Source organism: Seriola aureovittata, chromosome 10 (genome assembly GCF_021018895.1).
Source record: "Seriola aureovittata isolate HTS-2021-v1 ecotype China chromosome 10, ASM2101889v1, whole genome shotgun sequence".
Classification (NCBI taxonomy): domain Eukaryota; kingdom Metazoa; phylum Chordata; class Actinopteri; order Carangiformes; family Carangidae; genus Seriola; species Seriola aureovittata.
The window spans coordinates 13262456-13289273 of record NC_079373.1 but is presented as its reverse complement, the minus strand read 5'-3'; the positions used below and the strand labels follow the sequence as shown (position 1 = coordinate 13289273).

General features: G+C 40.5%; 1 protein-coding gene across 1 annotated transcript; it reads left to right on the top strand.

The window, feature by feature from the left end:
* rasgrf1 (Ras protein specific guanine nucleotide releasing factor 1) lies at nucleotides 1-25998 on the top strand. Its single transcript, XM_056387286.1, has 27 exons — nucleotides 1-740; nucleotides 5007-5113; nucleotides 5412-5559; nucleotides 7709-7801; nucleotides 7896-8149; nucleotides 9735-9814; nucleotides 9924-10117; nucleotides 11774-11883; nucleotides 12639-12757; nucleotides 13281-13441; nucleotides 14661-14724; nucleotides 15059-15201; nucleotides 15336-15418; nucleotides 15518-15766; nucleotides 17189-17559; nucleotides 17654-17773; nucleotides 18798-18968; nucleotides 19191-19297; nucleotides 19995-20107; nucleotides 20228-20288; nucleotides 20961-21064; nucleotides 21155-21239; nucleotides 21349-21546; nucleotides 21632-21711; nucleotides 21794-21911; nucleotides 22007-22075; nucleotides 23106-25998. Exons 1-27 carry the CDS (start codon nucleotides 465-467, stop codon nucleotides 23196-23198), a joined length of 3771 nt encoding a protein of 1256 aa, XP_056243261.1. The 5' UTR covers nucleotides 1-464; the 3' UTR covers nucleotides 23199-25998.
* Nucleotides 25999-26818: the final 820 nt, after the last annotated feature.

The window sequence follows — 26818 nt, the reverse complement described above, 5'->3', positions numbered from 1 at the left end:
TTTCCCAAGCATGCGTCATGTGACTTCACCCAGCACTGCCTAGCTCAGCACCAAGCCTACTGGTTTCTGGAGATTTAATGTGAGAAAAGGACAAACCCCCGAACCCCTTTCCTTCCTTCTCAGCTTGCCTTGTTCAGACTGTTTTTTTCGACCCTCACTTTTCATCTTTTGTCTTTTTTGGGGTTTTTTCTTTTTTAACACGATGGGAAAATGTGGACCTTCAAAGCGCTCGGAGTATGACAAAAGATTTTAGGATGCTGGACTTGTGCTGCTCGTTTTGTTCCTCTCTTTTTACTTAAATGCCAACACGGTGAATGCGTCGGACAGAGCGGACGAGCCTGCTGCTAGAGGTCCGCATTCAGAAAGTCAACATCTTGTCTTTCTTGATTTGATTTTTCTCTGGAGCGACTTCAGAAGGATGTAACGGCCGATCCACCGTGTGCAGCTGAAGTCTCCTCATCAAAATGCAGAAGGGAATACGACTTAATGATGGTCATGTCACCTACCTGGGGCTTTTGGCAAAAAAGGATGGTACAAGACGAGGGTGCTTGAGCAAAAAGAGCTCAGACAACACGAAATGGCACACAAAGTGGTTCGCTTTGTTACAGAATATGCTCTTTTATTTTGAGAACGAGTCCAGCTCTCGACCCTCGGGATTATACCTGTTGGAGGGATGCATATGCGACAGGGCGCCTTCTCCGAAACCTTCACTGTCAGCCAAGGAGTGTTTGGAAAAGCAGGTATGGAGAGAGCGCGCGTGCACGGACATGCACGCACACACACACACACACACACACACACACACACACACACACACACACACACACACACACACACACACACACACACACACACACACACACACACACACACACAGCCTCTCTCTTTCTCATTGCTTTATTGTTTTTCAGAAGCCACGTTAAAATATTGACAAGGTGCAACACTGAATCTAGAAAAAAAAAAATTCCTGTGGGCCAAATGGCTTTGAACTCTATATTAGCCCCGTACAAAACGCTTTTCTTATGAACATGTTCTTCTTATATCCCATCGCATTATGACCTCAAATCCAGCGCAGTAGAATCGCACGAGCTTCCAGATTGCTGTATCGCACGTTATGTAATGCATGCATGGCATTAATGATGAGGTAACAATATTAACACCTAATGATATTACAGCAGCCCTGGCAATGGGCTATGCAGTGTTTTTGCTTTATGTTGCAGCAAACCCGAGCTTGATCCTTTTTTTCCCTATTGGTGGGAGAGTTTTCAGTGGTGCATGACATGCAAATGGATTTCTGCTCTTATCAAGGTGATGCATTTGCATCCCGGTTGGTCACATATTTTGCTTTTGACTTTCAGTCATCATCAGTGATCATCTTTTTGACGTTTTAGGGCGGAGAGTGATATACCTAATGCTCCCTCGAATAAAACATGCAAGAAAAAAAAAAAAGTTGTGGCCTCAGGGTTTCCATCTTGTGGTGAAAAGATAAAATTACAGTTGGGGCTCGAGAAACAGCAGGGTGCCAGTGATCAGTCAGTTCTGATCTAGCTGACCTGAATGAAATGATTCAATCTAATATATATATATATATATATTAATTTGCATTATACATGGTAATTGACTTGTTAAGAGTGGTGTCTTTAATCAAGCCGCTATCAGACCCTGTTACAGTTTTATAAAGACTACTTGTAGCAGGGTTTGTACGTGGAGACCTGCAAATGAAGGATTCACTTGATTCTAAAAGATGTCGACTGACTGCGTCTTAAATCATCAAAACACAAAAGTTCTGAGTGAAAAGGTTAACAGGCCTCCCAATATTGTTATTGTGAATAAACAGTCGAGGAACATAATGCCTCACTGTCACCGTCCCCTCTCCTCTCTCCAGGCTCTGTGCCTGACTCTGTAGGTAGGGCTGCAATCCAAAGTGAGTCCAGGCTCTTCCTGTGAACAGCTGCCCTTGTGCTGACGAAGCAGAATGCAACACACTGGCTAATGTTGTGCTCTCACAGTTGCTTTAAAGGCACAAAAAAAGAAAAAAGGAAAAAGGAAACCCTCCCTGGAAGAATTTGGATTGTTTTTATATTTTTGTCAGCAGTGTTGTTTCCCTCTGCATTCTGCTGTTTTAAATGCAGTAATGTGAATGTGAACATGCTGAGAAAAGTCGGATCAATAGATCTCTGCCATCTTGGACTAAATTCATGATAAACTAGATAAAAGATATTGATTCACTTTGTTCTGTGAATCCTGTTTGCGAAGAGAGCAAAAGCACTGAGCACAAATAATGATGTGACTGATATGATGTGCTGCTGAAGAGTTTCCTCTCAATGTAAACAAACAAACAAACAAACATCCAGAAGAGCACAAATACTGTAAGAGTATAGTATACACCTCTATCTCCTATGCCCACCTGGATTTATGGTTTTGTGGCAACATTTTAGCAATCCACTATAATCCCTACATTATATTTATCCTCAAATGCAGTTAGTGTGAAAATGATAATGCGTTTGAGCCCGGGGTTTCTATAGCAACCCTTATTTGCATCCTAAAGAATGATGCAGTTGGAAGAGGCAGGGTAACAGAGAGGAGAGAAGTAGTGTGTCGCATCTCTCCTATTAATGCGAGCGCTATCTGGGCTAAATTTGTTCCTTGCAGTACCTTGGAGGGGTCAGAGTCCATTTATAGAAAACACAGCTCGCTCACACTGGGAAACAGCAGCACTTCAACCAATAACACAAGAAGCTGCAGGAGCAAGTGATGGCTGATTTGATACAAACTGTACTGTAAATCAAAAGATCTGACTAATATACAACATTCGATGCGTTGATGTCAATGGTGTTTGGATGAAGTAACCTAGCATCCAAACTCAAGGTCTTCATTAAAATGAAAGTGGATGCAAGTTGAGTGATTACTAACACATAGTTCTCCAGGGAATATATTACTGTATAGATCTCATTATATCAGGAAAGTCCTTTTACAGTACTGCTGCGGTAAAACTGAGCTGTTTACCAGTCAGTAGCAATTATACAAGGCACAGGAATCATTCAACTCGTGTAGAAAAAAAAACATTATTATAATTATTTATTTACCACTTACTCGCATCCGCAGCACAGCAAGACTGACAAGAGTTGTGGTCCCATAGATGCAATTTTAACTGATTCAAGAGCAAATAATGCTCATGTATTTATATCATGGGATTTATCAATGCTGTATCTATCTCATATCTCTGTTAACATCTGTAATGATTTTTAAAAGGTGCATGACTCAGCCATAAACATGCAGCAGGAAGCAGACAGTGTGCTTAACATGGCCTCACATCAGACACACACCGCGCTCTTAGAGAGATCATGAGGGAAAACTACAACAACATGCATGCCGCCCTGCCAGAAATAGATTTTCTTTGACGGTAGGATGAATACCTAATGAATGTGAAGATGGAAGAGCAGTCAGCCATAAATAATGATCAGTTGCAGGTTGATAGGCGCCTGTTGAACATCTACAGGCCAAAGATTAGAGTCTGGTCTCACTCAACATGGCTGGAGCAGTCCAAAAGGAAGATGACATTTCACTTATGGGAATTGTGGTATCATTTTATTTTATCTTATTTTATTTTTTTTAAAAATCTAATTAGTAATATATATACTATATGCACTTGATAAAAATGACAACACGACATTAACATTAAAATTGATGAAAGTTTCTGGAAAATTGCAATTATAAATACAGGTTAAGTATTATTCTTGAGAAAATAGTTGAGACTATTTTTTGCAGCCAGCCATTTGCATATGTACTTGTGGCCACTTTGAAAACCACCAAACATCACTATATTTCATGTAAAATCAAAACTGCTCTTTTTACACATGTCCATTTAGTCATTTAGCCATGATAGTGTTCAGGTAAGCAAAAGTAGTATTTCTGCAGAATGGCTGCTTGCAAAGGAGGAAATTCCTGACTAATGGAAATCCAAAATGTGCCCCTGTCTATTACCTACACTTCATCTATAAAGCCTAACTAAAACACTTAATTAAAACAATAATCACAAGATTATTTTTTAAAAAGATGTAATGAATGACTACTGTGTCTGGTAAAGGTGGAGATAATTTGATCTGTTTCTCATGTACCACTTGGAATGCATAAGATTTTATAAACTCATTATATGTTTTGTATATAAAACCTTCATTGGAACAAAACTTGGATTAGAAGTCAAGACTGTTTTTTAGTTTAGAAGCCGGTAGGTGCCAGAAAACAACTAATTGGTAATATATCCTCTTTTGGAGATATTCTGCCCTTTTTTTGGTTGAAATATTATTGCATCTCCTGTTTAGTTACGTTTCATCGCTGTATTTAATGATCTCAGAGGAAGACATTTTCCTGCAAATGATCATCTCTTCAATCAAAGGATGCACATTAAAGGCATATTAAGTACACCTGTAAAGTAAAAAAACCCCACTAAAACAGCCTGAAGTATTAACTCATACACAAATAGAACACAAGATCCATATGTAAAAACTACTATACCCCTCACAATTAGTTGCTGCTGGGAGTCCAGCGCGAAAGGAATCACGCTCATCTTTAATCGAGTGACACAAGAAAACGCAAAAGCAACCTAACTGTTCACATTGACTGGAGTTGCTAGGAAACAGGTATCGCACAGTTATGTAATTGGCCGTGGCTCCAGCCTCCATGTCTTATGGCATTTCCTCCTGGGAACCAGAGACATCCCAGGAACTGAGCTGGGGGAGGCTTCCCTCATCGTGCTCCATCAATTGCACTGGTGGGCGAGGAAGATGTGGCTTCCCCAGGCCCTGTGTGGTTTTAAATCACCCGCTTGATGTCTGCAGCAGCGAGGCAGTGGAACAAACACAGAGACAAAAGCAGTGGAGAAGCTTAAGCCAAACCACTATATAATAGATTTATCTAAAAAGGTATATAATAATGAATATTCCTTCCTGTGTAGAACATTAAACATGTCAGGTTAATCCTCACCCTCTCCCCCTTGTTTGTTTCAGTACTATTTCACTGTCAGCTTCACCCATGAAAACCAAAAGGCGCTCGAGTTACGCACAGAAGATGTAAAGGACTGCGATGAATGGGTGGCTGCAATATCACACGCCAGGTAAAAGGCACAAATCAGTGAAATGTGAAGACATGGCAATTAGAAGTTGAATTAGTCGGTAGAGGGTAAGTAATCTTTGACTGATGTGCTCAGTCTGTAGGGATGTTGCCATGGTTTCATAAGTGCAGTTAAAACTATGAGGAATGACAGACTTGAAGAAAAATGCTTTGTTCACAAGAAAAACCTGATTGCTTTGATGTGAGATTAAGCTACATGCACTAATGTGAAATTCATTACTCAAGCTACAATTCAAAACTGTGTGTGTCTGTGTGTCTGTCTGTGTTTGCATGTGTTACAGTTACAGAAACTTGGCCAACGAGCATGAGACTCTCATGCAGAAGTATCTTCATCTGCTTCAGATTGTGGAGACGGAGAAAACAGTTGCTAAGCAACTTCGACAACAGATAGAAGATGGGGAAATAGAGATTGAAAGGCTTAAGTCAGAGGTAATATTTACTGTGATTCCTTTACACTCAGGAGTAGGAATGTAAACAAATACGAATACATTATTCAGATATGAACAGATAATGCACTCTGAACCGATACGAACAGCATCTGAATATTTCACTAATATTCACCCCCCACAAACGTCACACCACTTCTTCAGTCAAATCTAAATACACCTCGCTACTATCAGCTGGATTCACTCTTTACAGTGGTGCCAGGATCTCTGATATCACTCGAAGCCAACATCCATGAATCTGTTTAGAAATCATAGAAAATAATTTCAGATCAGATTGAGACTTTTTCTCTAGTATCAAAACAATACAGGTGATTGTTGTCTGTATAGTCCCAACAGGGACTGCTTCCAAAAATGCAACACCATTTGTTCAAATGTAAACAAATGACATGCTAAAACCGCAGAGAGTTCATTTTAAGTCTGATATTCAGACAGTCACTGAGGTCCATCCTCAATAACTTTTCACCAGTTGTCACCAGATTTGTTGGGCAGTTCAAGATAAGACTTGATTGATGTTCCCCAGGTGCTATTTTTGCCTCATGATCTGATATTGAAGTCTGCACCTTGTGTGACTTGACAGCAGATAGAAATGAAGTGAGGGACCGTCTCAAAAATGCCTGCTAATCGGCCAAAAAAGCTTTTCAGATTTTTGTCAATAGCTTTCTTGTTCTGTTTTGTTTTTATCACAGACACTTCAGACCAAATTTATTTTTATCTTGGCCTCCTACCATTATATACGCAACTGTCATGTTGGTTTTTTGTTTTGTTTTAAAATGAAAAATCATGCACCATGGCCCAGTGCAACTGAGTTGTATTTCAGCACTTTCAAAACCTCCTGCTCTATTTAAACTATGCCTATTCATTTCCACCAAGAAAATTAACAGTTGCACTGCTTTAATTTAGACGTCTAAAATCTAATTTAATTAGATCTAATTCATTTTTGGATGGATATAATGTTGCTTTATTTAAATATTTTTTTGTATATTTTTTGGCACTGAACTTGTACATGTACATACAGTAAGGGGAGTAGAAATTACAATATAAAACAACTTACCACTTCTGGTATAAATCTAAATACAGATATGTATGTGATATAAACAGATACAGATAGTAGCTTTGTATTACACCCCATTTAGAAGTATATCTTTGGGCTATTTTGGCTGAACTGTTACTTCTGATACCCCTCCTTCTACTGTAATTGGGGCCTCAACACAAAAGTGAGTGCTGTTAAAATATCCAGGATTTTGTCCTCTCTGACTAAACCACAATACTGGAGGATTACAGGATTTTCTATCTATAGACAAATGTGTGGCAGCCGCACACAATATCAGTAAGACCTGCTGTAAATAGACTTCCTGAACTGGCACAACGATAGTATATTACCTCTGCTTCGTGCATTGCACGCATGGTCCTTTCTAAAATTTTCATGTGTCTTGATCTTGTCTCAACCTGCCAGCACAACAAATAACAGCTGAACCAACGGGAAAACAATGCATTATGCTGATTATTGCTCTGTTTGCCTCATATGTGGAAACTAGTGTGAGAGGACAAAAATGGAAGCGGTACCCCGTCACAGAGAGAGCCGTGGTCAGGCCGACCACTCTCCACTTTGCATCTCCTCTCTGAAACAATGCCTCCAATAGGGCTGCGTTCCCGGCTGTATTCTTCAGATCAAATAGTCATTTTACTTTAATGTGCAAATGTGATGCTTGAAATCAAATTATGTGCTGAATATGCATGAACACAGCTTTATATTGCACTGCTTCTATGAAATGCAATGACAATTAACTCTCTTGCTGTCTACAAAGTAAATGGAGACACAGCTTCAAACAGTTCAAGGCAGCTCCAGTCTGCGGTTTTTTTTTTTCTCAGCAGCCTGTTTACCTCTTGTAGACATGCAGGACAGTCTGGTACATGTTGCATTTAAATGACCAATGTAAATAAATATTGATGCAGAGATACCAGCCAAGTGAACAGAGCGAGTTTAGTCAGGCTAATGTCTCAGTGTTGACAGCGCTGACAGGTCCTGTCCTGTTGACTCAGTCACTTTGTTTACATGCTGGTACACTAAGTGAGAAGAAGAGAAATGTGTAAGTGGGAATGATTGGTCTTTCTTGTGGTTGCTTCCCCGGCAGATCGCTGGGCTGCTCAAGGACAACGAAAAGATCCATGCCAGCCCTGCAGCTGCCCCAACCGACGACGATTCAGAAATCAAGAAAATCAAAAAAGTAAAGCATGCAAACCTAACCTTGTTTTATTTTTAAGAGTATATTTAGATTTTGAGGAAGTGACCGTAGGCCATAAAAACCTGATCTACTGCAGGTCCAGAGCTTCCTGCGAGGCTGGATCTGCAGGAGGAAGTGGAAGACCATCATCCAGGATTACATCCGCTCACCACATGCAGAGAGCATGAGGAAGAGGAACCAGGTGGTGTTCAGCATGTTGGACTCGGAGGCCGAGTATGTCCAGCAGCTTCACATCCTGGTGAACAACTTCCTGAGGCCACTCCGCATGGCTGCCAGCTCCAAGAAACCACCCATCACCCATGATGATGTCAGCAGCATATTCCTCAACAGGTTGGATTCTCTCATCCTATAAGATTGCCCTACAAAAAATAATCTTCTTAAAAAGGTATCCTGTGGAGTTTGTGACCACTAGTAGCTTTATGGAGCGTTTCTGGACGTAGGTACATAGTCTTTGTGTCTTTGTGTTGCTTTTCCCCTAAACGACTGTCGGGAAACAGTAATGCGCAACACAGAAACATAATGTTGCAGGAGAAAAGAAGCTAGCAAGCTAGCTTGTAAACGTAAAAATGGGCTCTGCAAATGTTTTATGAGGAGCAAAATGCATTGAGCATGTTTGTTAGGCCTCAATAATACACACAATCGGTTCTGACAAAAGACAGAATGTAACATAAATTTGCTTGTTCACAAGATAACTGCGCAAGGTACCTTTAAAGGAGCTATTTGTAAATTTTGCTATAGCCGATCTAAGCATTAGCAGCTGTTTATTTAACATTCTAGAAACTAGAATTACCACCTCGCATTGTAATTGGTCGAATTGTAGCCTTATTCTGATTAGTCAATTTGGAGCTTTGTTCTGATTTGTAGCCACGTTCTGATTGGTCGCTTTTTAGACACGTTTGATTGGCTGATTTGTATCCTTATCCTGATTGGTTGGTTTGTAGCTGCATTCTCATTGGTTTATTGGTAGCCTTAGTCTGCTCAGTTGATTTCTTGCCTTATTCTGATTGGTCGATGTGTAGCCGTATTCTGTTTGGTCTAAAATATAAGGTGTATAGTACGTCACATGTAGTGTAGACCACAAACAATAAACACTGTCTAGGGTTACCTTGACAACCATTGGGTGGATGGCCATGAAACTTGATACATGTTCATGATGCCTCGTCAATAAATCTTAATGATATTGGTAACCCCTGATGAATCACCTCATACAGTTGGCAATTCAAAATTTCCGTTTGTCAAACTTTTGAATTCATGACAGCATATCTGTAAAACTAATATGTGAATCTTGTGAAATTTGCTTTGAATGTTTATGGCATGCAGAAAATGTATTATGTTGATTTTTGGTTGGCATGTGACCAGTCTCTTGCATATCAGCTGAAGTTTCCACTTGTCCACCACATACCACAAAATCGGAAAAACGAAAACAATATGCTACATACATTCATGCATTGCTTTGTTATACAACTTTAGTATTTTTAAGTAAAAAAAATCAAGTTGTAAACAATGTGGGACTAAGCAATGTGACCTGTACTTCCTAAATTTAAATATATGTTTCTTGATGAAACGATGATTAATTAAAAAAAAATGTATTTATGACTATATGAACTGGAATTACACAATGTTTGTGTAGTTGTATGTAGACATATTCAGTCTGACATCAAGGTTTCCTGCCCGATCAGGAAATTCTTTGCTGGGCATACAGACAGTAATCTGCATGTGCCCTCATTAACCTAATCAAAATCCACCCACACACTCATCCAAGCATATTCATGGTCAAAACCTGCACACGCATGCTCTCGTACACACTGTCTGCGCTTTCATTTATCAAAACTTCGCTGGATGTTGGCAGGATTATTAACTTTGAGAAGATTAAAAAAAATCAGTTTCACGTATATATTTTCTCTTTTTTTCCCAGTGAAACTATCATGTTTCTACATCAGATATTTTACCAGGGTCTAAAAGCCAGAATAGCGAGCTGGCCAACATTAGTGCTGGGTAAGAAAAATCTCCTCTACTTTCTTTGTTTCATTATTAATAATTTTTTTCAGTGTTAACCCTCAGTCTTGTCTGTGTCATTGTTGTCTTGCTATTGATCTCTTTGCAGCGGATCTGTTTGACATTCTGCTGCCCATGCTGAACATCTACCAGGAGTTTGTGAGGAACCACCAGTACAGCCTGCAGATCCTGGCTCACTGCAAGCAGAACCGAGACTTTGACAAGCTGCTTAAGCAGTACGAGGCCAAGCCCGACTGTGAGGAGAGGACCCTGGAGACCTTCCTCACATACCCCATGTTCCAGGTTAGCTCATTTCCCTCACTGATATACACAAGAAATAAAGGCAGACCCATTTGTTTGCTGCAGAGCTGCAGCCTGGAGCCAGATTTTGTCGTTAATTTTGTGCTCTCGCAGCCATTCTGGGCCAAGTTCTTCTCTCCATATACAAATGCTACCCTTGGGCCATATATTTCACCAACTTAATACTAGGTAGCTATTGCTATGCCAATGATAGCCCATTGTGGCTGTCTGTAAAACAGTTGGCCAACTTTGTTTTCTGTACATTCACAGCTGGGTATATTTTAAAGGCACTCTGAAGCCCATAACCATTTTATCCTGCTCTCTTCTTATGCATCTTAAAATTGTCGATTTAGTCTTTAAGGTTTTTGACGGACTGGTGCTTTCCTTGAATGATTAGTTGTTACCTATAAATCCAGTAATCAGGGCTGAAGCTACTGTTGAGGACACTGAGGTCATGTCGTCAGCATTGTCTCTGTGAATTTGGGGATTAAACGTCCTGAGGAGGCGTTTATGATCTACAGTTACAAACAAAATTGCATAAGGATATTGCACTGGATTGTTTAGACTCAGTATCTTTAAACGCAACCATTTTCAGAAAACTATGAAGTTAAACTGGAATAAAGAATTGCAGAGAATTGCAGTATATTCATGACAGTGTGGAGAATTTTTTTGTAATAGCATTTACACCAATGTGTGGGAAGATAAAACTTACAGAGATGTAACTGAGCAGTTGGTGAATTTGCCCAAAAAAAAAAAAAAAAAAAAAAAAAGACTGACTGGTTCTTCATGTGCATAGATTTAATCACACCTCAAATGTTATGACTAATATGTCTCACCCAGAGTATGTCCAAACACCTGACAGCTGTCAAATTACCCACTTCTTAACCAAACTTCTATCACTGTTAGTGTACATTAAGAGTGATTTACAGGTTTGATTGATCGTCTTCACAGCATATCATATATTATTGAGTTTGACTTTATTTGCTATTAACCCCTTGTGAGCAGTCGTATTATCTAAGGCTAAGCTGAGGATAAAAGGTGATCCAGCTATCTCCATTAGAGCCCATGAGCTCTGGAGCAACCCACTGGCTTGCTTCATTTGAGAGTGATGAATAGAATAAATAATAGACGTAACCTGGTAACCAAACTGACTAATTCTGAGTGTAACCAAAAGCAATATTTTCATCAATGCGCTCATACCTGTATTCTAGCGACTGGCTCAGTCAAGACTTGCCTTTTCCTAAACACTCATTGGTGTTGGTGATGTCCCACACTGTAGCATCGCTGATCAACAACAGAAACAGCAGGCATTTGTCTGCTTTTGCTCAGAATATCCCTGTAGTGTTTTTCATGTCTATAAAAAGCGGTTGTCTTTTGAGCTCAGGCTTTAATAATGGCTCCTTTCTGGCAAGGCACGCAGTTTCCCAACAGTCCACCCTGCTGGGGCCTACTGCAGGCTGTGCTGTGTTGATAATAAATTTTGCTGATGAGTGTAGATTTTGCTCTCTACTGATCTACCTCTCATTAGTCTACGTGAACGTTGGCACTTGTATATTCCTGTGTGTGCATGTTTGTGTTGTGGTTGTTACATTTATGGATGGATGCGAGCCGATATATTTGAGCGTGACTCCCCTGTTGCTTTCTGTTCTGTTTCTGTAGATTCCCCGCTACATTCTTACACTCCACGAACTTTTGGCCCACACACCCCATGAGCATGTAGAGAGAAACAGTCTGGACTACGCAAAATCCAAGCTGGAGGAGCTTTCCAGGTACTACTACAAACATGCATGGTGTCTCAAGTGAGCAACATTGTAGGGTAAACGGCACACAAGAAATCATAGGCCTAGGTTTGGTGTGTGTTCTGTAATGGGGTGGATTCAGGGTTCTATAATAAGTACTACAAAAAAAAAAAGAATATTAAATGTAAAAAGTACAGTGGCCCTAAGAGCTCAACGCACAGCAACTTAGGGAATCACACGCAAACAGACAAAACACAAGCAAATTCAGAAAACATCTTCATCAATTTGACAACACATGCGCTGCAAATGCACGAACACAACAAAATAGAGAAACGCGCTGCAAGATGACAATATAAGTGTTTCCAGGGGACACAAAAAAGTGATGAACCCGGCTGGAACACACTTGTTTAAGGCTTTTAACGCAAACGCAGATTATTGAACAAGTGCGTCCCAGCCGGGTTCTTCACTTTTTTGTGTCCCCTGGAAACACTTGTGTTGTGTGTATTTGCAGCACGTGTTGTCAAATTAATAAAGATGTTTAATGAATTTGCTTGTTTGCATGTGTTTTCTTAAGTTATAATGCGTTGAGCTCTCAGGGCCATCACATGAAAGCCTGTGAAAAAAGCCTCTCGCTAAATGCACAGTAGTCACTGAGTCAACTAAGATGAGTAGACTAACATTTTGAAAAGTGCCCACTGGTCTCCTCTGTGAATCCTGCCCTTGTGTACAATCATGAAGTGATATACTAAGACTTCTTGTGCACGATGAAATGTCCCTTTTACTAGAATCATGCACGACGAAGTGAGTGAGACCGAGAACATCAGGAAGAACCTGGCAATCGAACGAATGATCGTAGAGGGCTGCGAGATTCTCCTGGACACCAGCCAGACGTTCGTTCGACAAGGTAACGGGGTTCCTCCTCATCTGTCTGACAGACCAGTCTCACATCTTCAGCCCTGCATTTTATATATATATATATATATATATATACATACACACATATATATAAATACCCATATCTCTCTCTCCCTGGGGAACAACATGTACTCCTCATGAGGAGAGTCTTTAATTTCCAAGTGTAATTAGACTGCTCTGAGGCAAACTGATGATGAATCTGGGACTGTAAATGTCACACGTCCCCAACAGGCCTTGATGGATGAGGAGAGAGAAAACAGAAATGGTAGATTATTTAATCCTTAGTATCTCATGTGACTGTATATGTATTCAATCGTAGAGGAAGACGAGCAATTTGATATCGATTCTTTCTTTTATTTAGTTTCTCCACTATCCCCTCCTCTTGCTCCTTTTTTTCCTAACCCCCTGTTCTTGCCTCTTTTCCATTTATATATGTACCTCTCTATATCTCTCCCTCTCTCTTTTTTCCCTCGTCCGTCTATTTGCACATACTCTTTTATTCCCACATACAGGGTCTCTTATCCAGGTGCCAATGAGCGAGAAGGGCAAGATCACCCGTGGGCGACTGGGCTCTCTGTCTCTGAAGAAGGAGGGGGAGAGGCAGTGCTTTCTCTTCTCCAAGCATTTAATCATCTGCACCAGGGGTTCGGGGGGAAAGCTTCATCTCACCAAGGTGGGCCTGTACTGCTGAGCTCGTAGTGGAGCTGCTCCTTATTTCAAACATTACAATCTTACAACGCTGCACAGCCACAAATCTCTGAGCTAAATTGAACGAATTAACTGGCGGGAGATGAAAGCTACAGGGTTAGCAATGTTGTGGCTTTTATCAGTGGCAATGACCACCGGAGCTACACACACTCATACAAGCACGCACGCACGCACGCACGCACGCACGCACACACAGAGGCTCATTGTACATGTTTGAAAGCAGCTGCTTGATGTTACTTTGATTTGTGTAATGGAGTGGTGGTGTATTATTACTCCACATGATTCAACATAGAGGGCGATTGATGATTGGGGGTCTCAGATGAGACCAAAAGCTCCCAACTGAAGACCTTACATATACTTTAACTGTGTTGTGAGATGTTTTAGTCATAATCCTTGAAATTTTGTTTGTGATACTATGTATAGTTTCAATTTTCCAGCAATAACCATGCATTCAGAATTACCCCTTTAATATAATAGTTGTCATTGTCAGTTGCGGGGTCCGCCATTCTTGCACTATATTCAAATTGCCCTCAAACATACAAGGGATTTACAGGTTATGATACATGCACGTCTTTAATTCATCACCAGTGACGTCAGGCTTATTGTTTACTGGCCAACAGTTTCCTACACCACAAAGGCAGATCATGACAAAAACTGCAAAAAAAAGTGCATGGATCAATTTATACGGGAAGTAAATTAACAATCTCATGTGTCGCGGCTGTCATATGTCTTAAGTCTTATCAGCTTCTTTTACTTGTTTTACATACAGGCAATCTAAAACACAGTATTAATGGCATTGGCATTATAATAAAGAAGTCATAAAGGACATGTGGACTCACTATGTGTTTTATTAAGGACTTGTTAAGTGTGTTTTGGCAAGATTTTTCATGAGGAGGTAGATAACACCTTGCAATTGATTGTTGTCCCTGAAAAGTTTCAAATACTTTTGATGAAATAGGTATGAAATGATGTCAGTATTCTCAGATCTGCTCCGAAGGACAATCATTTACGTAAACACTGTGGAGACGCAGCTTCACACATCTGTATTTTCATGTTTAATTCCAAAATTCATAACGGCAGTAAATTGACGATTCTAGCACTTTGTATCATAAATGTATGGTAGTGTGTTGAGTCACATGATGCTGGTGTGAGGACACTGAATGTATATTATATGTTGTTTGCAGAATGGAGTCGTCTCGCTCATAGACTGTACTCTTATGGAGGACCCTGAGGGGACAGATGATGAGTGTGAGTGTTTTATTCATAGAGAAGCTTACAGAAATATGCATCATATGTACCATATGTGATGTTGCTTATAATGTATGATTACTAAAGTGTGTCAGACTTTATTAATATTTTATGATTAATTTTTGGAACAACAGGAAAATAGTGCTCCAAAGGCAAACAGCGCCATTACAGAGTCGTACAGACTCCAAATAATTAAATTAATAAATAACCATTTTTAGCGATGATCTTTTCCCTGTTTTTATTAATGTAGATAAAGTTCAAACACTTGATATGAATGTCTTAAATTTATAGAGAAAATGACAGCTTATGTTATGTCTTTGTGTTCACCTCAAAGCCAAATCAGACAAGAGTGGCCAAGACATGGAGCACCTGGACTTCAAGATTGTCGTGGAGCCAAAGGACAGCCAGTCATTCACAGTCATCCTGGTGGCCTCCTCGAGGCAAGAGAAGTCTGCATGGACCAGTGACATCAGCCAGGCACGTCAACACACATCACAGTCTCCAGCAGTCAGACAAGGAGCCGAGGATGTCGGCAGAAAGCCTGCATGTTATCCAATTCCCTAACATTTCCTCTGTGCTCTCTGTTTCCTCCAACTGCATCTGTCCTACAGTGCATAGACAACATCCGGTGCAATGGGCTGATGATGAACGCCTTTGAAGACAACTCAAAAGTCACAGTGCCACAAATGATCAAGTAAGCTAATTTTTCTTTACATGCTACTTTGTGCATATTTTCCCTTTTCCTGGCATTCATGAGTTCTACTTGGTTTTTTTTTTTTTTTTCCCTGAGCAGGTCAGATTCAAGTCTGTACTGTGATGATGTTGACATCCGCTTCAGTAAGATGATGAACTCCTGCAAGGTGCTGCAGATCCGTTACGCCAGCGTCGAGCGCCTGCTGGAGAGACTGACGGACCTCCGTTTCCTCTCCATTGACTTCCTCAACACCTTTCTGCACTCGTATCGTGTGTTCACCACCGCTGACGTGGTGCTAGACAAACTCATCACCATCTACAAGAAGCCCATCAGCGCCATCCCTGCTCGGTGAGTCATTTTACATTTGGACAGGCTTGATTGTTGCTAGGTTGTTGACAGCGTTTACAGTAGACAAACAAATCTCATTCGATCTGTTTGGCATCCTTCCAGACCTTGCAATGCTGCATAAAGATGAGATTGATCTATCATCATGTGAAGCGCTGTCGTCCTCTAATCAATGCAAGCCGTGTGCAGGAGCCAAGAAGCTTGCAATTTGAACTTTTGGGTTTAACTGCAACCATATGAAGAGTTTGTTTCCCATTTTATGCATAAAAATGTATGAAATTGTGAGTAGTTTCACCTGAAGAAGCTCAGTTCAAATATAAAGGGAATGCATTGTCTACAGCAGCTCTTACAAGTTCCTAAGGCAGATGGCTGCACAGGAGTAAAACAACAAGAATAATATCAATATAAATACAATTTCAAATGGTCAATGATTTTACTTTATGGAAACACCACACAAAGTCAGTGGAGTACTCCTTCAAAACTTCCAAACTATAATTTTTTTGTATTCATGACCATGCCAATTAAGCCGATGGATGTGAGGAGGGTGAAACATGAGTCCAGCTGGTGTTCAGGGATATTTGTAGAATTTGTGTTTCGATACTGTATGTGACACTGGAACAGTTAAGTCCTGTAATCTTCAGGGCTTCGTGTGTGTGAATTTGGGGGGTTTGTTTTGTTGGTTTACATGAGCACAGAGAAGCAGCAGATGGAGCAGTGTAGGAAGACAGGCTCTATGATGCCTCCGTATCACTGTGTATGTGTGTGTGTGTGTGAGTGTGTATTTATGTGTGTGTTCACTGGTCGAAGGCAGTAATTGGGTCCAGTTCCTCCTGCCTGCCTGGGAGAGTGTCTCAACTGGGCTCTGTCGCTCTATGGCAACCAGCCTCGGTGCTGCAGGACCCCACCCTCCCCTCTCTCCCTCTCTCCTTGTCTGCAAAAGATCCATAGTGTGAAATGTTGACGGAGTGTTGCGGTGGGGCTAACTCGCCGCTTCGCAGGCCTAGAGCGAGGGCCGCACTGTGGGGCTCAGATCAGGGGGAGCTCCCTATGCCCACACCCTGCAGCATGCTCTCCCGTGGCGCTTGTCATGTCACGGTGAGACACCTACACTTGGCTGCTTGTGTCAGCAGTGGCCATGCGCACTATCACTCGCTGTGCTATTTATGGGAACCCGTGAGGTCGCCAGGAGGGTTGCAGGGAGTGGGAGAGGTTTTCTGCAACACTGCAGCCTGTATCTTGCTCTGAAATGATGAGACGCAACTGCAAAGGGACTTCTGGTTGCTCGGATGACTTGGTTTGCATAAATCATTTAGGAGGTGTTGTGTATTTAGCTAAGCTCTTAAAACATAGGGTGTACTTAACAAATATTAAAGAAGCATATTCCTATGTCTCAAATTCAAATGCATATATCCTCCCTTGATGCAGGTCCCTGGAGTTATTCTTTGCCAGCAGTCAGAACAGTAAACTTCTGTATGGAGAGCCTCCCAGCTCCCCCAGGGCCAGCAGAAAGTTCTCCTCCCCTCCTCCTCTCGCCATCGCCAAGAACTCATCCCCAAACCGCCGGCGCAAGCTCTCCCTCAACATCCCAATCATCACTGGGGGCAAAGCTCTTGACCTGGCTGCCCTCAGCTGCTCCTCAAACGGCTATGCAAGCATGTACTCATCCATGTCCCCGTTCAGCAAGACCACCTTGGACATCAATAAACTCTATGTGGCCAGCCCTATCGCGAGTAAAATCCCGGACGAGGGAGAGGACAAGAAGGACAAGGTGGAAGAATCCTCCGTGAACAAACAAGGTGGGTTGGCAGCAGCCATTCCAAGCAAATTATCCCAATATTGATGTCCTGTAATCATATTCTGAGTAATCTGTGTGCTTTTGTTATGATACAGATCTCTCCGTACGAGAGGAAAGTGACAATGATCCAAACCAGAGTGATGATGGGGACCCAGAGGCCTCTCCCACCAAGTCACCAACCACCCCAAAAAACGTTAAATGCAAAAACTCCTCAGGTACATTGTGTCCTAGACATGTGCACTGACGTAATAACGACTCGATAGTGTGATATCCAAGCTTGTAAACCGCACACTGACATGCCACCTGTATCCCCTGCCTCCGCCAGTGCCACATTCATCACTGAACCCTCTACACTATTGTGTTTGATCACAGAAACAGACCACATAATAAAACAAAGCTTGTAGCTGACAATATTATTAAATTTGAAATAATAATATGGTTATAAGTTTTGGCTTGTTTTGTATGAAAATTAAAGCTCTAGCTCAGTGAAAAAGAAAAAAGAGAAAAAGAAAAACAAACATGAAACTGTGACGCATAAGTCATAAAATATAAATTTGTTCATGATCATGAACATGTGGGGAAAGCCAATGCTTGGCTTCAGTAGGTGTTCGGGAAACTTGTGTCATAGAAACTACATCAAGACCGTGTTTTCCCTGCCGCCCCCAGTAATGAGGCTGTCTCACTGGAGCCAAGATTATCTGTGCCTTCTAAATCTTATGACAGAACCACACAATAGATTTTAAAAACAAAGTCTGCTCTGTGAATATGTGAATTAACCAAAATTGTGAAGCAATGTGTGTGTCTCACATGGTGTAGGATTCTTAGCTGCTTGTGATCTGTCTACATTCCCAAGATTTAAACATAGCAGACTGCAGAGAATCTGTTGATTCCTCTGTTATGCTGATATTTGGTGGCTATATTTAGCTGCAACCATCTTGATTATCAAAGCCTCTTGTAAAGTCTGGAGGGACACAGTTGTGCTGGCCTGTAGTGCCCCCTAGTGGAGGCTTGAGTAAGGAGAAGAAGCAGGTCATTCTGCGGCGCATATGAATTCAGTTATATTCAGTAATATAAATAGTATTTTACTAAGAGCTTTTTTGTAACTTCTGAATCCTGTAAAATGTGTAAATTTGTCATTGCAACTTGTAATGCCTCTTCTCAAACTGACTGCCCAGTTAATATACATGGCACCAAAATAAATCACAGGGTTATTTCCTCTCTATCCGTGTTTCCTTCTAGAGTTCTCCCTGTTTTCCTACAACAATGGCATGGTGATGTCCTCATGTCGAGAGCTTGATAACAACCGCAGTGCCCTGTCTGCTGCCTCCGCCTTTGCAATTGCCACAGCCGGAGCCAATGAGGGCACCCCTACTAAGGAGAAATATCGGCGGATGTCCCTCGCCAGCACTGGTATACACACCTATCCACTATCCATTCAGGCTGAAAGTCCAACTGTAGTTATTGGTTAACGTCAGCAGGCTGCAAAGAATTGCAAACTGCACCACATCAGGTCCACTGAGCACTGGTTTTAGATTCATACTCTCCAACCTTTACAGGTGTTTGCTTGCCAAAGCTTTATGTATCATAGTGATGAGAGCTCAGTGTAAAAATTTAATTATATATTTTCTCCAGGTTTCCCAACAGATCAGAGAAACGGAGACAAAGAGTTTGTGATCAGACGAGCAGCGACCAACAGAGTTCTGAACGTCCTGAGACACTGGGTGTCCAAACATTCTCCGGTAAAACATCCCAACAAAAATTCAAAAATCAGAGCACATTTGCTGTATCGCCCAGTTCACCATTGCAGTATTCTCATATCTATTCAGTAAATTTGCTTCGGAGACAATGTTTGACAGTATCAAAACATGAATTTTTTTTACATGTATAAAGGAGAAATAATGTATTTCCTGCAATAATGTTCCAAGGAACTTCTGAAAAGCTTGATTTCCATCTACAAGTCCATCTGTTCAAAACCTTGCCTTCAAATTAATGTAATCAAATTATCATTAAAGGCAACATTAGATGGATAGATGTAATTTATTTGTGATTTTCAGTGCTTTTCGGTTATTTTTTGATTAGGGAATCCATTAGTTTTTGTGTAGTGACCTCCTGCACTTTGACTTTGGTCAATCCAAAGTCTTCAACCAACAGGTACTTCAATCATAGTATTATACTCTATCATTATATCTGATTAATCATTCGTAGCCTCCGATATGCAAAACACTGTATGCAAATTATGCAAACTGTCCACCTGGTTATGTGCAACACAGGGAAATATTTTGTCGTTAACAGACGAATAACGTAGACAAAAAAAAAAAGAAAAACGGTTAACTGAAAAAAGGCTTGTTTGTGTTTGTGTGTGTGTGTGTGTGTGTGTGTGTGTGTGTGTGTGTGTGTGTGTGTGTGTGTGTGTGTGTGTTGCATGTGCCTCTCCAGGACTTTGAGAGTAATAATGAGCTGAAGACAAAGGTTATTGCCTTCCTGGAGGAAGTGATGCATGACCCTGAGCTGTTAACCCAGGAGAGGAAAGCAGCAGCCAACATCATCAGGTACTGTTGTGTGCCGTTTTATCAGAGGACTCAAATTTATTATGTAAACCCAGTATTTGAGACAATTTATTATACTGTACATACTTCAGAGCTTGACTTTTATCTTGTTCTGTCTGTTAGGACTCTAACTCAGGAAGATCATGGTGACAGTCAGATCACCCTTGAAGACGTGACACAACTGGTAAGTGTGAAAGTTTAGTGTGAAGTAGTTTTAAAGCTGCAGGAAGCAAGACTGTAACAAAAACATGCAAATATATACACTTTTCTGTGGAGAGCACTCCATCCGCTTAAGAGCTACAAGTAATGATTATTTTAATTATCAATTAATGTGATAATTTTTTTCACGATTAATTGTTTGGTCCATAACATGAGTGCTTTCCCTGAGCCAAAGGTGACATCTACAAATATCTTGATTTTTTTTTCAGTCCAAATCGCAAGATATTCAGTTAATGGTCATAGAGGATGAAGAAAACCATAAAATATGTCAAATGAATCTTTGGCAGTTTTCCTTAAAAAGTTACTTGAACATTTAATCAACTATCAAAATCGTCACAGAATAATTTTCTGTCAATTAATCAGCAAATAGTTTCAGCTCCAATCCACCTTAACGTTGAAGTAGATTTGCACTATTGAAGTTAATTCCTGAAAGTCTTTTATGTACATTTCTCTGCCAAAAGAAACCTGGACACATATCTTTTAGATATTTCCTCTCCTCTCATCCTTCTTGCTTTGGGAGATAGACTCCCAAAGATGGATACCAACATCAAGTTAATTGAATTTTGAGTATTTGCAGTCTGTTTTTCACTCACCTTGTGCGTCTTTAATCATTTTCGGTTCATTTTGTGTCTCTTAGGTGGGAGCAGCGAAGGCCGAGCCCTTTGAGAGTCACTCTGCGCTGGAGATTGCAGAGCAGCTCACTCTGCTGGACCACTTGGTGTTTAAGGTCATCCCATATGAGTGAGTGCCATCACATCTCAGCTGTTGGTGGCCAAGAAGAACACAAATACAAATATTTTTTTTTAAACTGTTGAATTGTTCAATTTACAGGGAATTCTTTGGGCAAGGCTGGATGAAGAATGACAAAAATGAGAAGACACCATACATCATGAGAACAACAAAGCATTTCAATGATGTATGTGCCAATAAACAAGCCCCCTGAACAGATCCTCTACTGCAACTTTTATTGATTTTCAAACATAATATTGAGTCTAAACCTTTCATTTCTCTCTTTCCTCTGCAAGATAAGCAACCTTATTGCCACAGAGATCCTGCACTGTGACGATGTGGTCACAAGAGTAGCAGTCATAGAGAAATGGGTGGCTGTGGCTGACATCTGCCGCTGTCTCCATAACTACAATGCCGTGCTCGAGATCACCTCCTCACTCAACCGCAGCTCTGTCTTTCGCCTCAAGAAGACCTGGCTCAAGGTTTCCAAGCAGGTCTGTATCTCCCTATGCATTTTCTTTTATTCCTAATGCGCTTAGTGTTATCATTAATTGTGTTCTTGATATCCGTTTTCTCTAGACAAAAGCACTGATTGACAAGCTGCAGAAGCTGGTCTCATCAGAGGGGAGATTCAAAAACCTGAGAGAGGCTTTGAAGAAGTGAGTTCAGTTCAAGGACATTGTTTTGGATTGGATCAAAAAAGCAGTACAAGTGGATGATGTGTGTGTTTTTTCCCACCAGCTGTGATCCTCCCTGTGTGCCCTATCTGGGGATGTACCTCACTGACCTAGCTTTCATTGAGGAGGGAACACCGAACTACACTGAAGACAACTTAGTCAACTTCTCAAAAATGAGGATGGTGAGATCTTCTGTGTCCTGCCATATGTGGGATTTTGTTGCAAATGTGTTGTTTTACAGTCAAAATTTTAATATCCTGCTTCTCCTGCTTTTCAGATTTCTCATATCATAAGAGAAATCAGGCAGTTTCAGCAAACAGCATACAAGATTGACCTGCAACCAAAGGTAAATTAATACCAAGACTGCAGACTAGTTGTTCCTTCTTGGCTTATAACTCCTTAAATAAGCTATGTCTAAAATAAATGCAGCGTCTTAGACAGAACAGAGGAAAGGTTTTATATCAACCATCACTTAGTCTGCCTTGGTCTTCAGTGGAGGGGACTGGTGAAAATAAAGCTATGTCTACTTGCAACCCCTCTTCACAGGTTGTGTATGTTGATCTATTGCGGCCAGTCGAACCAAAGAGTGATTATTCATTTACATTTACTCATTTGGCAGATGCTTTTATCAAGAGCGACTTACAAGTGAGGGACAACACTAAAGCTTCAGTGCAGTAGGAGACCTAGTACTTAGCACTTCATCTATTGCAAGTGCAAGGAGATCAGATAAATAAGTGCACCGGAAGTGCATAGCAAGTGATAATTAAGCATGTTAGGGTGTTGGAGGTGTTAGGATAGGAGGTGCTCTCAGAAGAGATGAGTCTTCAAGAGATTGTTGAAGATTGAGAGGTACACCCCTGATCTGATCGTATTTGGTAGCTTGTTCAGCCTTCGTGGACCCAAAGAAAAACAGTCTGGACAGAGATTCCCTTGTGTACAGGAATGGCAAAGCCAGACGACATTCCTTGAAGGAACGTAGTGGCTGAGAAGGAGCAGAAGGCTGGATGATTAACTTCAAGTAGATGGTGTAGACCCAGAAGTCATTCTAAAGGCAGCGTTAGTGACTTGAATTTGGTGCGGGCAGCCATGGGTAGCCATTGTAGTACAGTGTAGACATGTGCCCTGTTAGGCTGCCTGAAGACCAGACAGGCTGCTGCATTCTGGACCATCTGTAAGGGTTTCACTGTGTGTGAAGGGAAGCCCGCCAGAGGGGCATTGCAGTAGCTGAGGCCAGAGATCTGAGGCTGAGGCTGGGTCTCCTACTGCACTGAAGCTTTAGTGTTGCCCCTCGCTTGTAAGTTGCTTTGGATAAAAACATCTGCCAAATGAGTAAATGTAAATGTCAATAAAAGAAACATATTTTTTTCATGTTTCAGGTAGCCGAGTATCTACTGGATAGGAGCTGTGTTCTGGATGAAGAAAGCATGTATGAAGCCTCACTCAGAATTGAGCCTAAAGTGCCCAACTGATGGGGAAGGTGGTCCTCAACGTTATTATCTCTGTTAATATTACACATCAGTTAACATACACATCAATTTTTGTATAGTTGTACATGTTTAAGATATTTGCTCTTCTGTACAGTAGATGTTTAAGGTTGTTTGATGACACAAAACATTTCAGTGTATATTTTTTTGTTTACCATTGCCATGACGCCACCTGCTTTAAGAATTTATTAACATTTCTTTGGGCTATTTCAAGCATAATAACAGAGGTCACTTTGGTTGCACGTAACTGTGTCTTCTTTGTGACCAATGACATTATTTTGCATCATCTCATACTGTGTCGACTTTGCACTTTCTGAGCACTTGTGCTGCCGGCCATTGTTCTCTTTGCTTGAAATTTACTAATGACTGAATTTTTCTGCAACCAATGTAGCAATGTAAAAATGTAACTGCATCAAATCAGGTAAAAGAGCACAGAGAATATAATTGTTTTTAATGCTGGGAAACAATGATCAGTGGAGATGACAGCAAGGTATCTGACACATAACTGTCTCTGTGCTTCCCAAACTAAAACAAGAGGGATTTGTTTCTTCATTTCTGCTCACTACTCTAAGGACAGGGGTTCCCAACCATTTTTGAACTGCAAATCATTTTTATATTGATAGTGTCATAGCAGCCAATGATGAAACTAAATGGATAACAAAGCTCTATATCTTCTTGTGGTTAGTTACTAAATTAAAATAAAACTACTGAATGAATGCTGGAGGTGCTGATGCCAGACTGGTTGCCACACATACTCTGCCATACCTTCTTTACTTAACAACACTAAGTCTACAACCACGCTAAAAGCTCTCTGAGGTTGTACTCCAGTGCACAGCTGTGGTTTGAGCTAAATGCTAATGTCAGTGCACTAACAAGGTCACACTGATGATGTTAATATGCTGATGTTTACTAAGTATAATGGTTACTATGTTCAGCATCATAGTTTTGCATGTTATCATGCTTCATGCTAATTAGCAATAAACACAGTCAAGCTGAGGCTGCTGGGAATGTAATTTGTTTTGCAGGTATTTAACCAAATTATTGAGAAAATTGAAGTGCTGACCAAGTGAAAGGTCAGAGAATCACCAAAATTACTACAGGTCATCCAGGGTGACATGAACATATGAACCAAATTTCCAGGCAATCTGTCCAATAGTTGAAGGGACATCTCCCCTGAAAATTACCTATGTGAAACAGCACTAGCACAAAAGTCAAAGGATCACCAAAGTCATTAGGCTTTATCCTCTGGGCTCCATGCTATGTTCCAAATTTCATGGCAGTCCTTTGATTAGTTGAGATATTTTGGTCTGGACCAAAGTGGTGGACCCATAGGCCAACATTGCCATCTCTAGAGTCATGCAGCTACCATGTCTAAAAAACAATATATTGTTGTTGGGAATGTGACAGGGAGTTATGAAAAACGTAGCTCAGACTCTTCAAACATAATAGCCTATAAAGCTTTACAATTATTCACCTTTTTTCGCAGAGTCATACAGTTGCCAGTAGCAAATGTTCAGAGTCCCCTTAATGGTCCACAGCCTTGAGGTTGGGAACCTCTGCTCTATGATACATGTCTTCATTAACCTACAATTGACAAAATTTTAATGTTTTATTTGTTTTTTGTTGTAAAGTAATACACTCTTTTCATTGTCTGTTGTCACATGAGGTGCTCAGACTCACCTTAGACAGCTCAGTTAATTTCATATAATCAAATATAAGCTGTGTAACAACATACAGTGCTAAAGAAGGGATACATCTCTTTGCTGTGACTTGAGGGGAAGGTTATCTGAATTTACTGATACACAGTACAGTACAGTACAGTACAGTGAGTTCTCCCCTTTGTCCAAATCTTATGTTGCTTGGTTTTTTGTCCAACTCAAACTCATGACAAAAGTTCACATGCGGTGGTAAGTGTTGTATCTTCAGGTTCGGCGATACTTCTGTAGAGTAAAAGGTTGTTGCTCTTCTGTAATTAAAAGACAATCTGTCCTTTTTGCTGTTCCAGTGATTGTGGAACGTGACTGTATATCACTCTGTTATATGCATTGCTGTTAAAAACTATGATAAAACATATGTGAATGACCTCTGCCTGCAGCATTCAAACACTATTTTTGTAGTAGTATAAGAGAGAGTGACTTGCTCTTTATATGAACATGGGAAAGTATTTTGTACTTTGTTGTTAATTCACCTCACTGAGATGTGCTGTACATTTTGTACATGCAACCCTGCATATTTCTCAATGTGGAACAGTGTAATCCTTTAAAAAAAAAGAATTGTATCTCAAGCTTAAACACAAAACGCTATAACAGTGTGGTCTTGAAACCATGACTTAGTGGTAGGAGGCAACTTCAGAGTGTTTTACATTTATACTGTAATCCTGTCTATAACCATTTCTGTTAGCAGGAATATAGTAACGTAGTGCTTATTCTGTGAATATTTGTATGTATTTTTACTATGTATGTACAGTACACTTTTGAAGCTCATGTGGCAGGCATGCAACACCTTCACAGACAGAATAATACTATATACTTATACTGTATACACTTATACATGCACATACTCTTATAAGGTATATAAACAAATAAACATTTTGCTGTTAGCAATACCCAGTGGTATGAAAATTATCTTTCAACCCTCATGTTTCCCACCTTAAGAAATATTCCCAGTTTTGTAAGAATAAAAAAATAGAAAACAGAATAAAAGATTTGCTGATGAGAATAACAAATAAACAAAGATATGTTTCCCGGTTACCTCTTGCTAATAAATCCATTTTATCTCAGGGGCATTTTGTCTCAAGTGTTTTTGTAGATTATCAATCAGTTGACATCATGCTCATCTAATATAATGAAATAAAATATAATCTGAAAGTCTTTAATGACCTCTGTCCTAGCAAGCAATGGTGTACAGTACTCTACAGTAATGGACAAAATTATTTCAAAAAAAAAAATATGATACTGTGCAAATGAAAAATGCACAGTATCATATTCAGAATTCTTACAAATGCAGTTGGCATAAATGTACATAAAATGTACAGTCATTGCATGTAGTTAACTTACATACTTAAATACATGATGCTGGACACAAAGCCCCCCCCCCCCCCACAATATAATTCCACATTGTAAAAAGTTAGGTTGGTACGGAGGTTCTGTAAGCGATCAGCAATGCCACTAGATGTCGCACTAAACCACCAGCATCTGAACCGAAACAAATGCCTCGTCTGCAACACTTCCGGCCTTCGCTCACCCACAACTTTTAGTAAGCCTAGTGAAAGCGACCACTTAACACAACAAGAAGCACACCTGAATAAAGTTACCCTTTGTACACCTGAGACAACATAAAAATAATCCAACTACAACTATTAGCCAATGCTAGCACTGCCGTGATCTACTCCACGGCAAAGCTGGCAGTGAGCCAGCTGGCTAGAGCAACATTTACTGAACAAATTCATAACAAGGGTTGCATCTTGCTGACCTTATCATACCATCTGTAGCGGTCACAAATAAAACAGACATGATATGCACCCATCAAGTTACTTACACAGTAAGGAGAAGAGCCAGTTCTGAGTCAAACTGGAGCTCGTTAGCAGGTCAGACTTCTCCATTTTG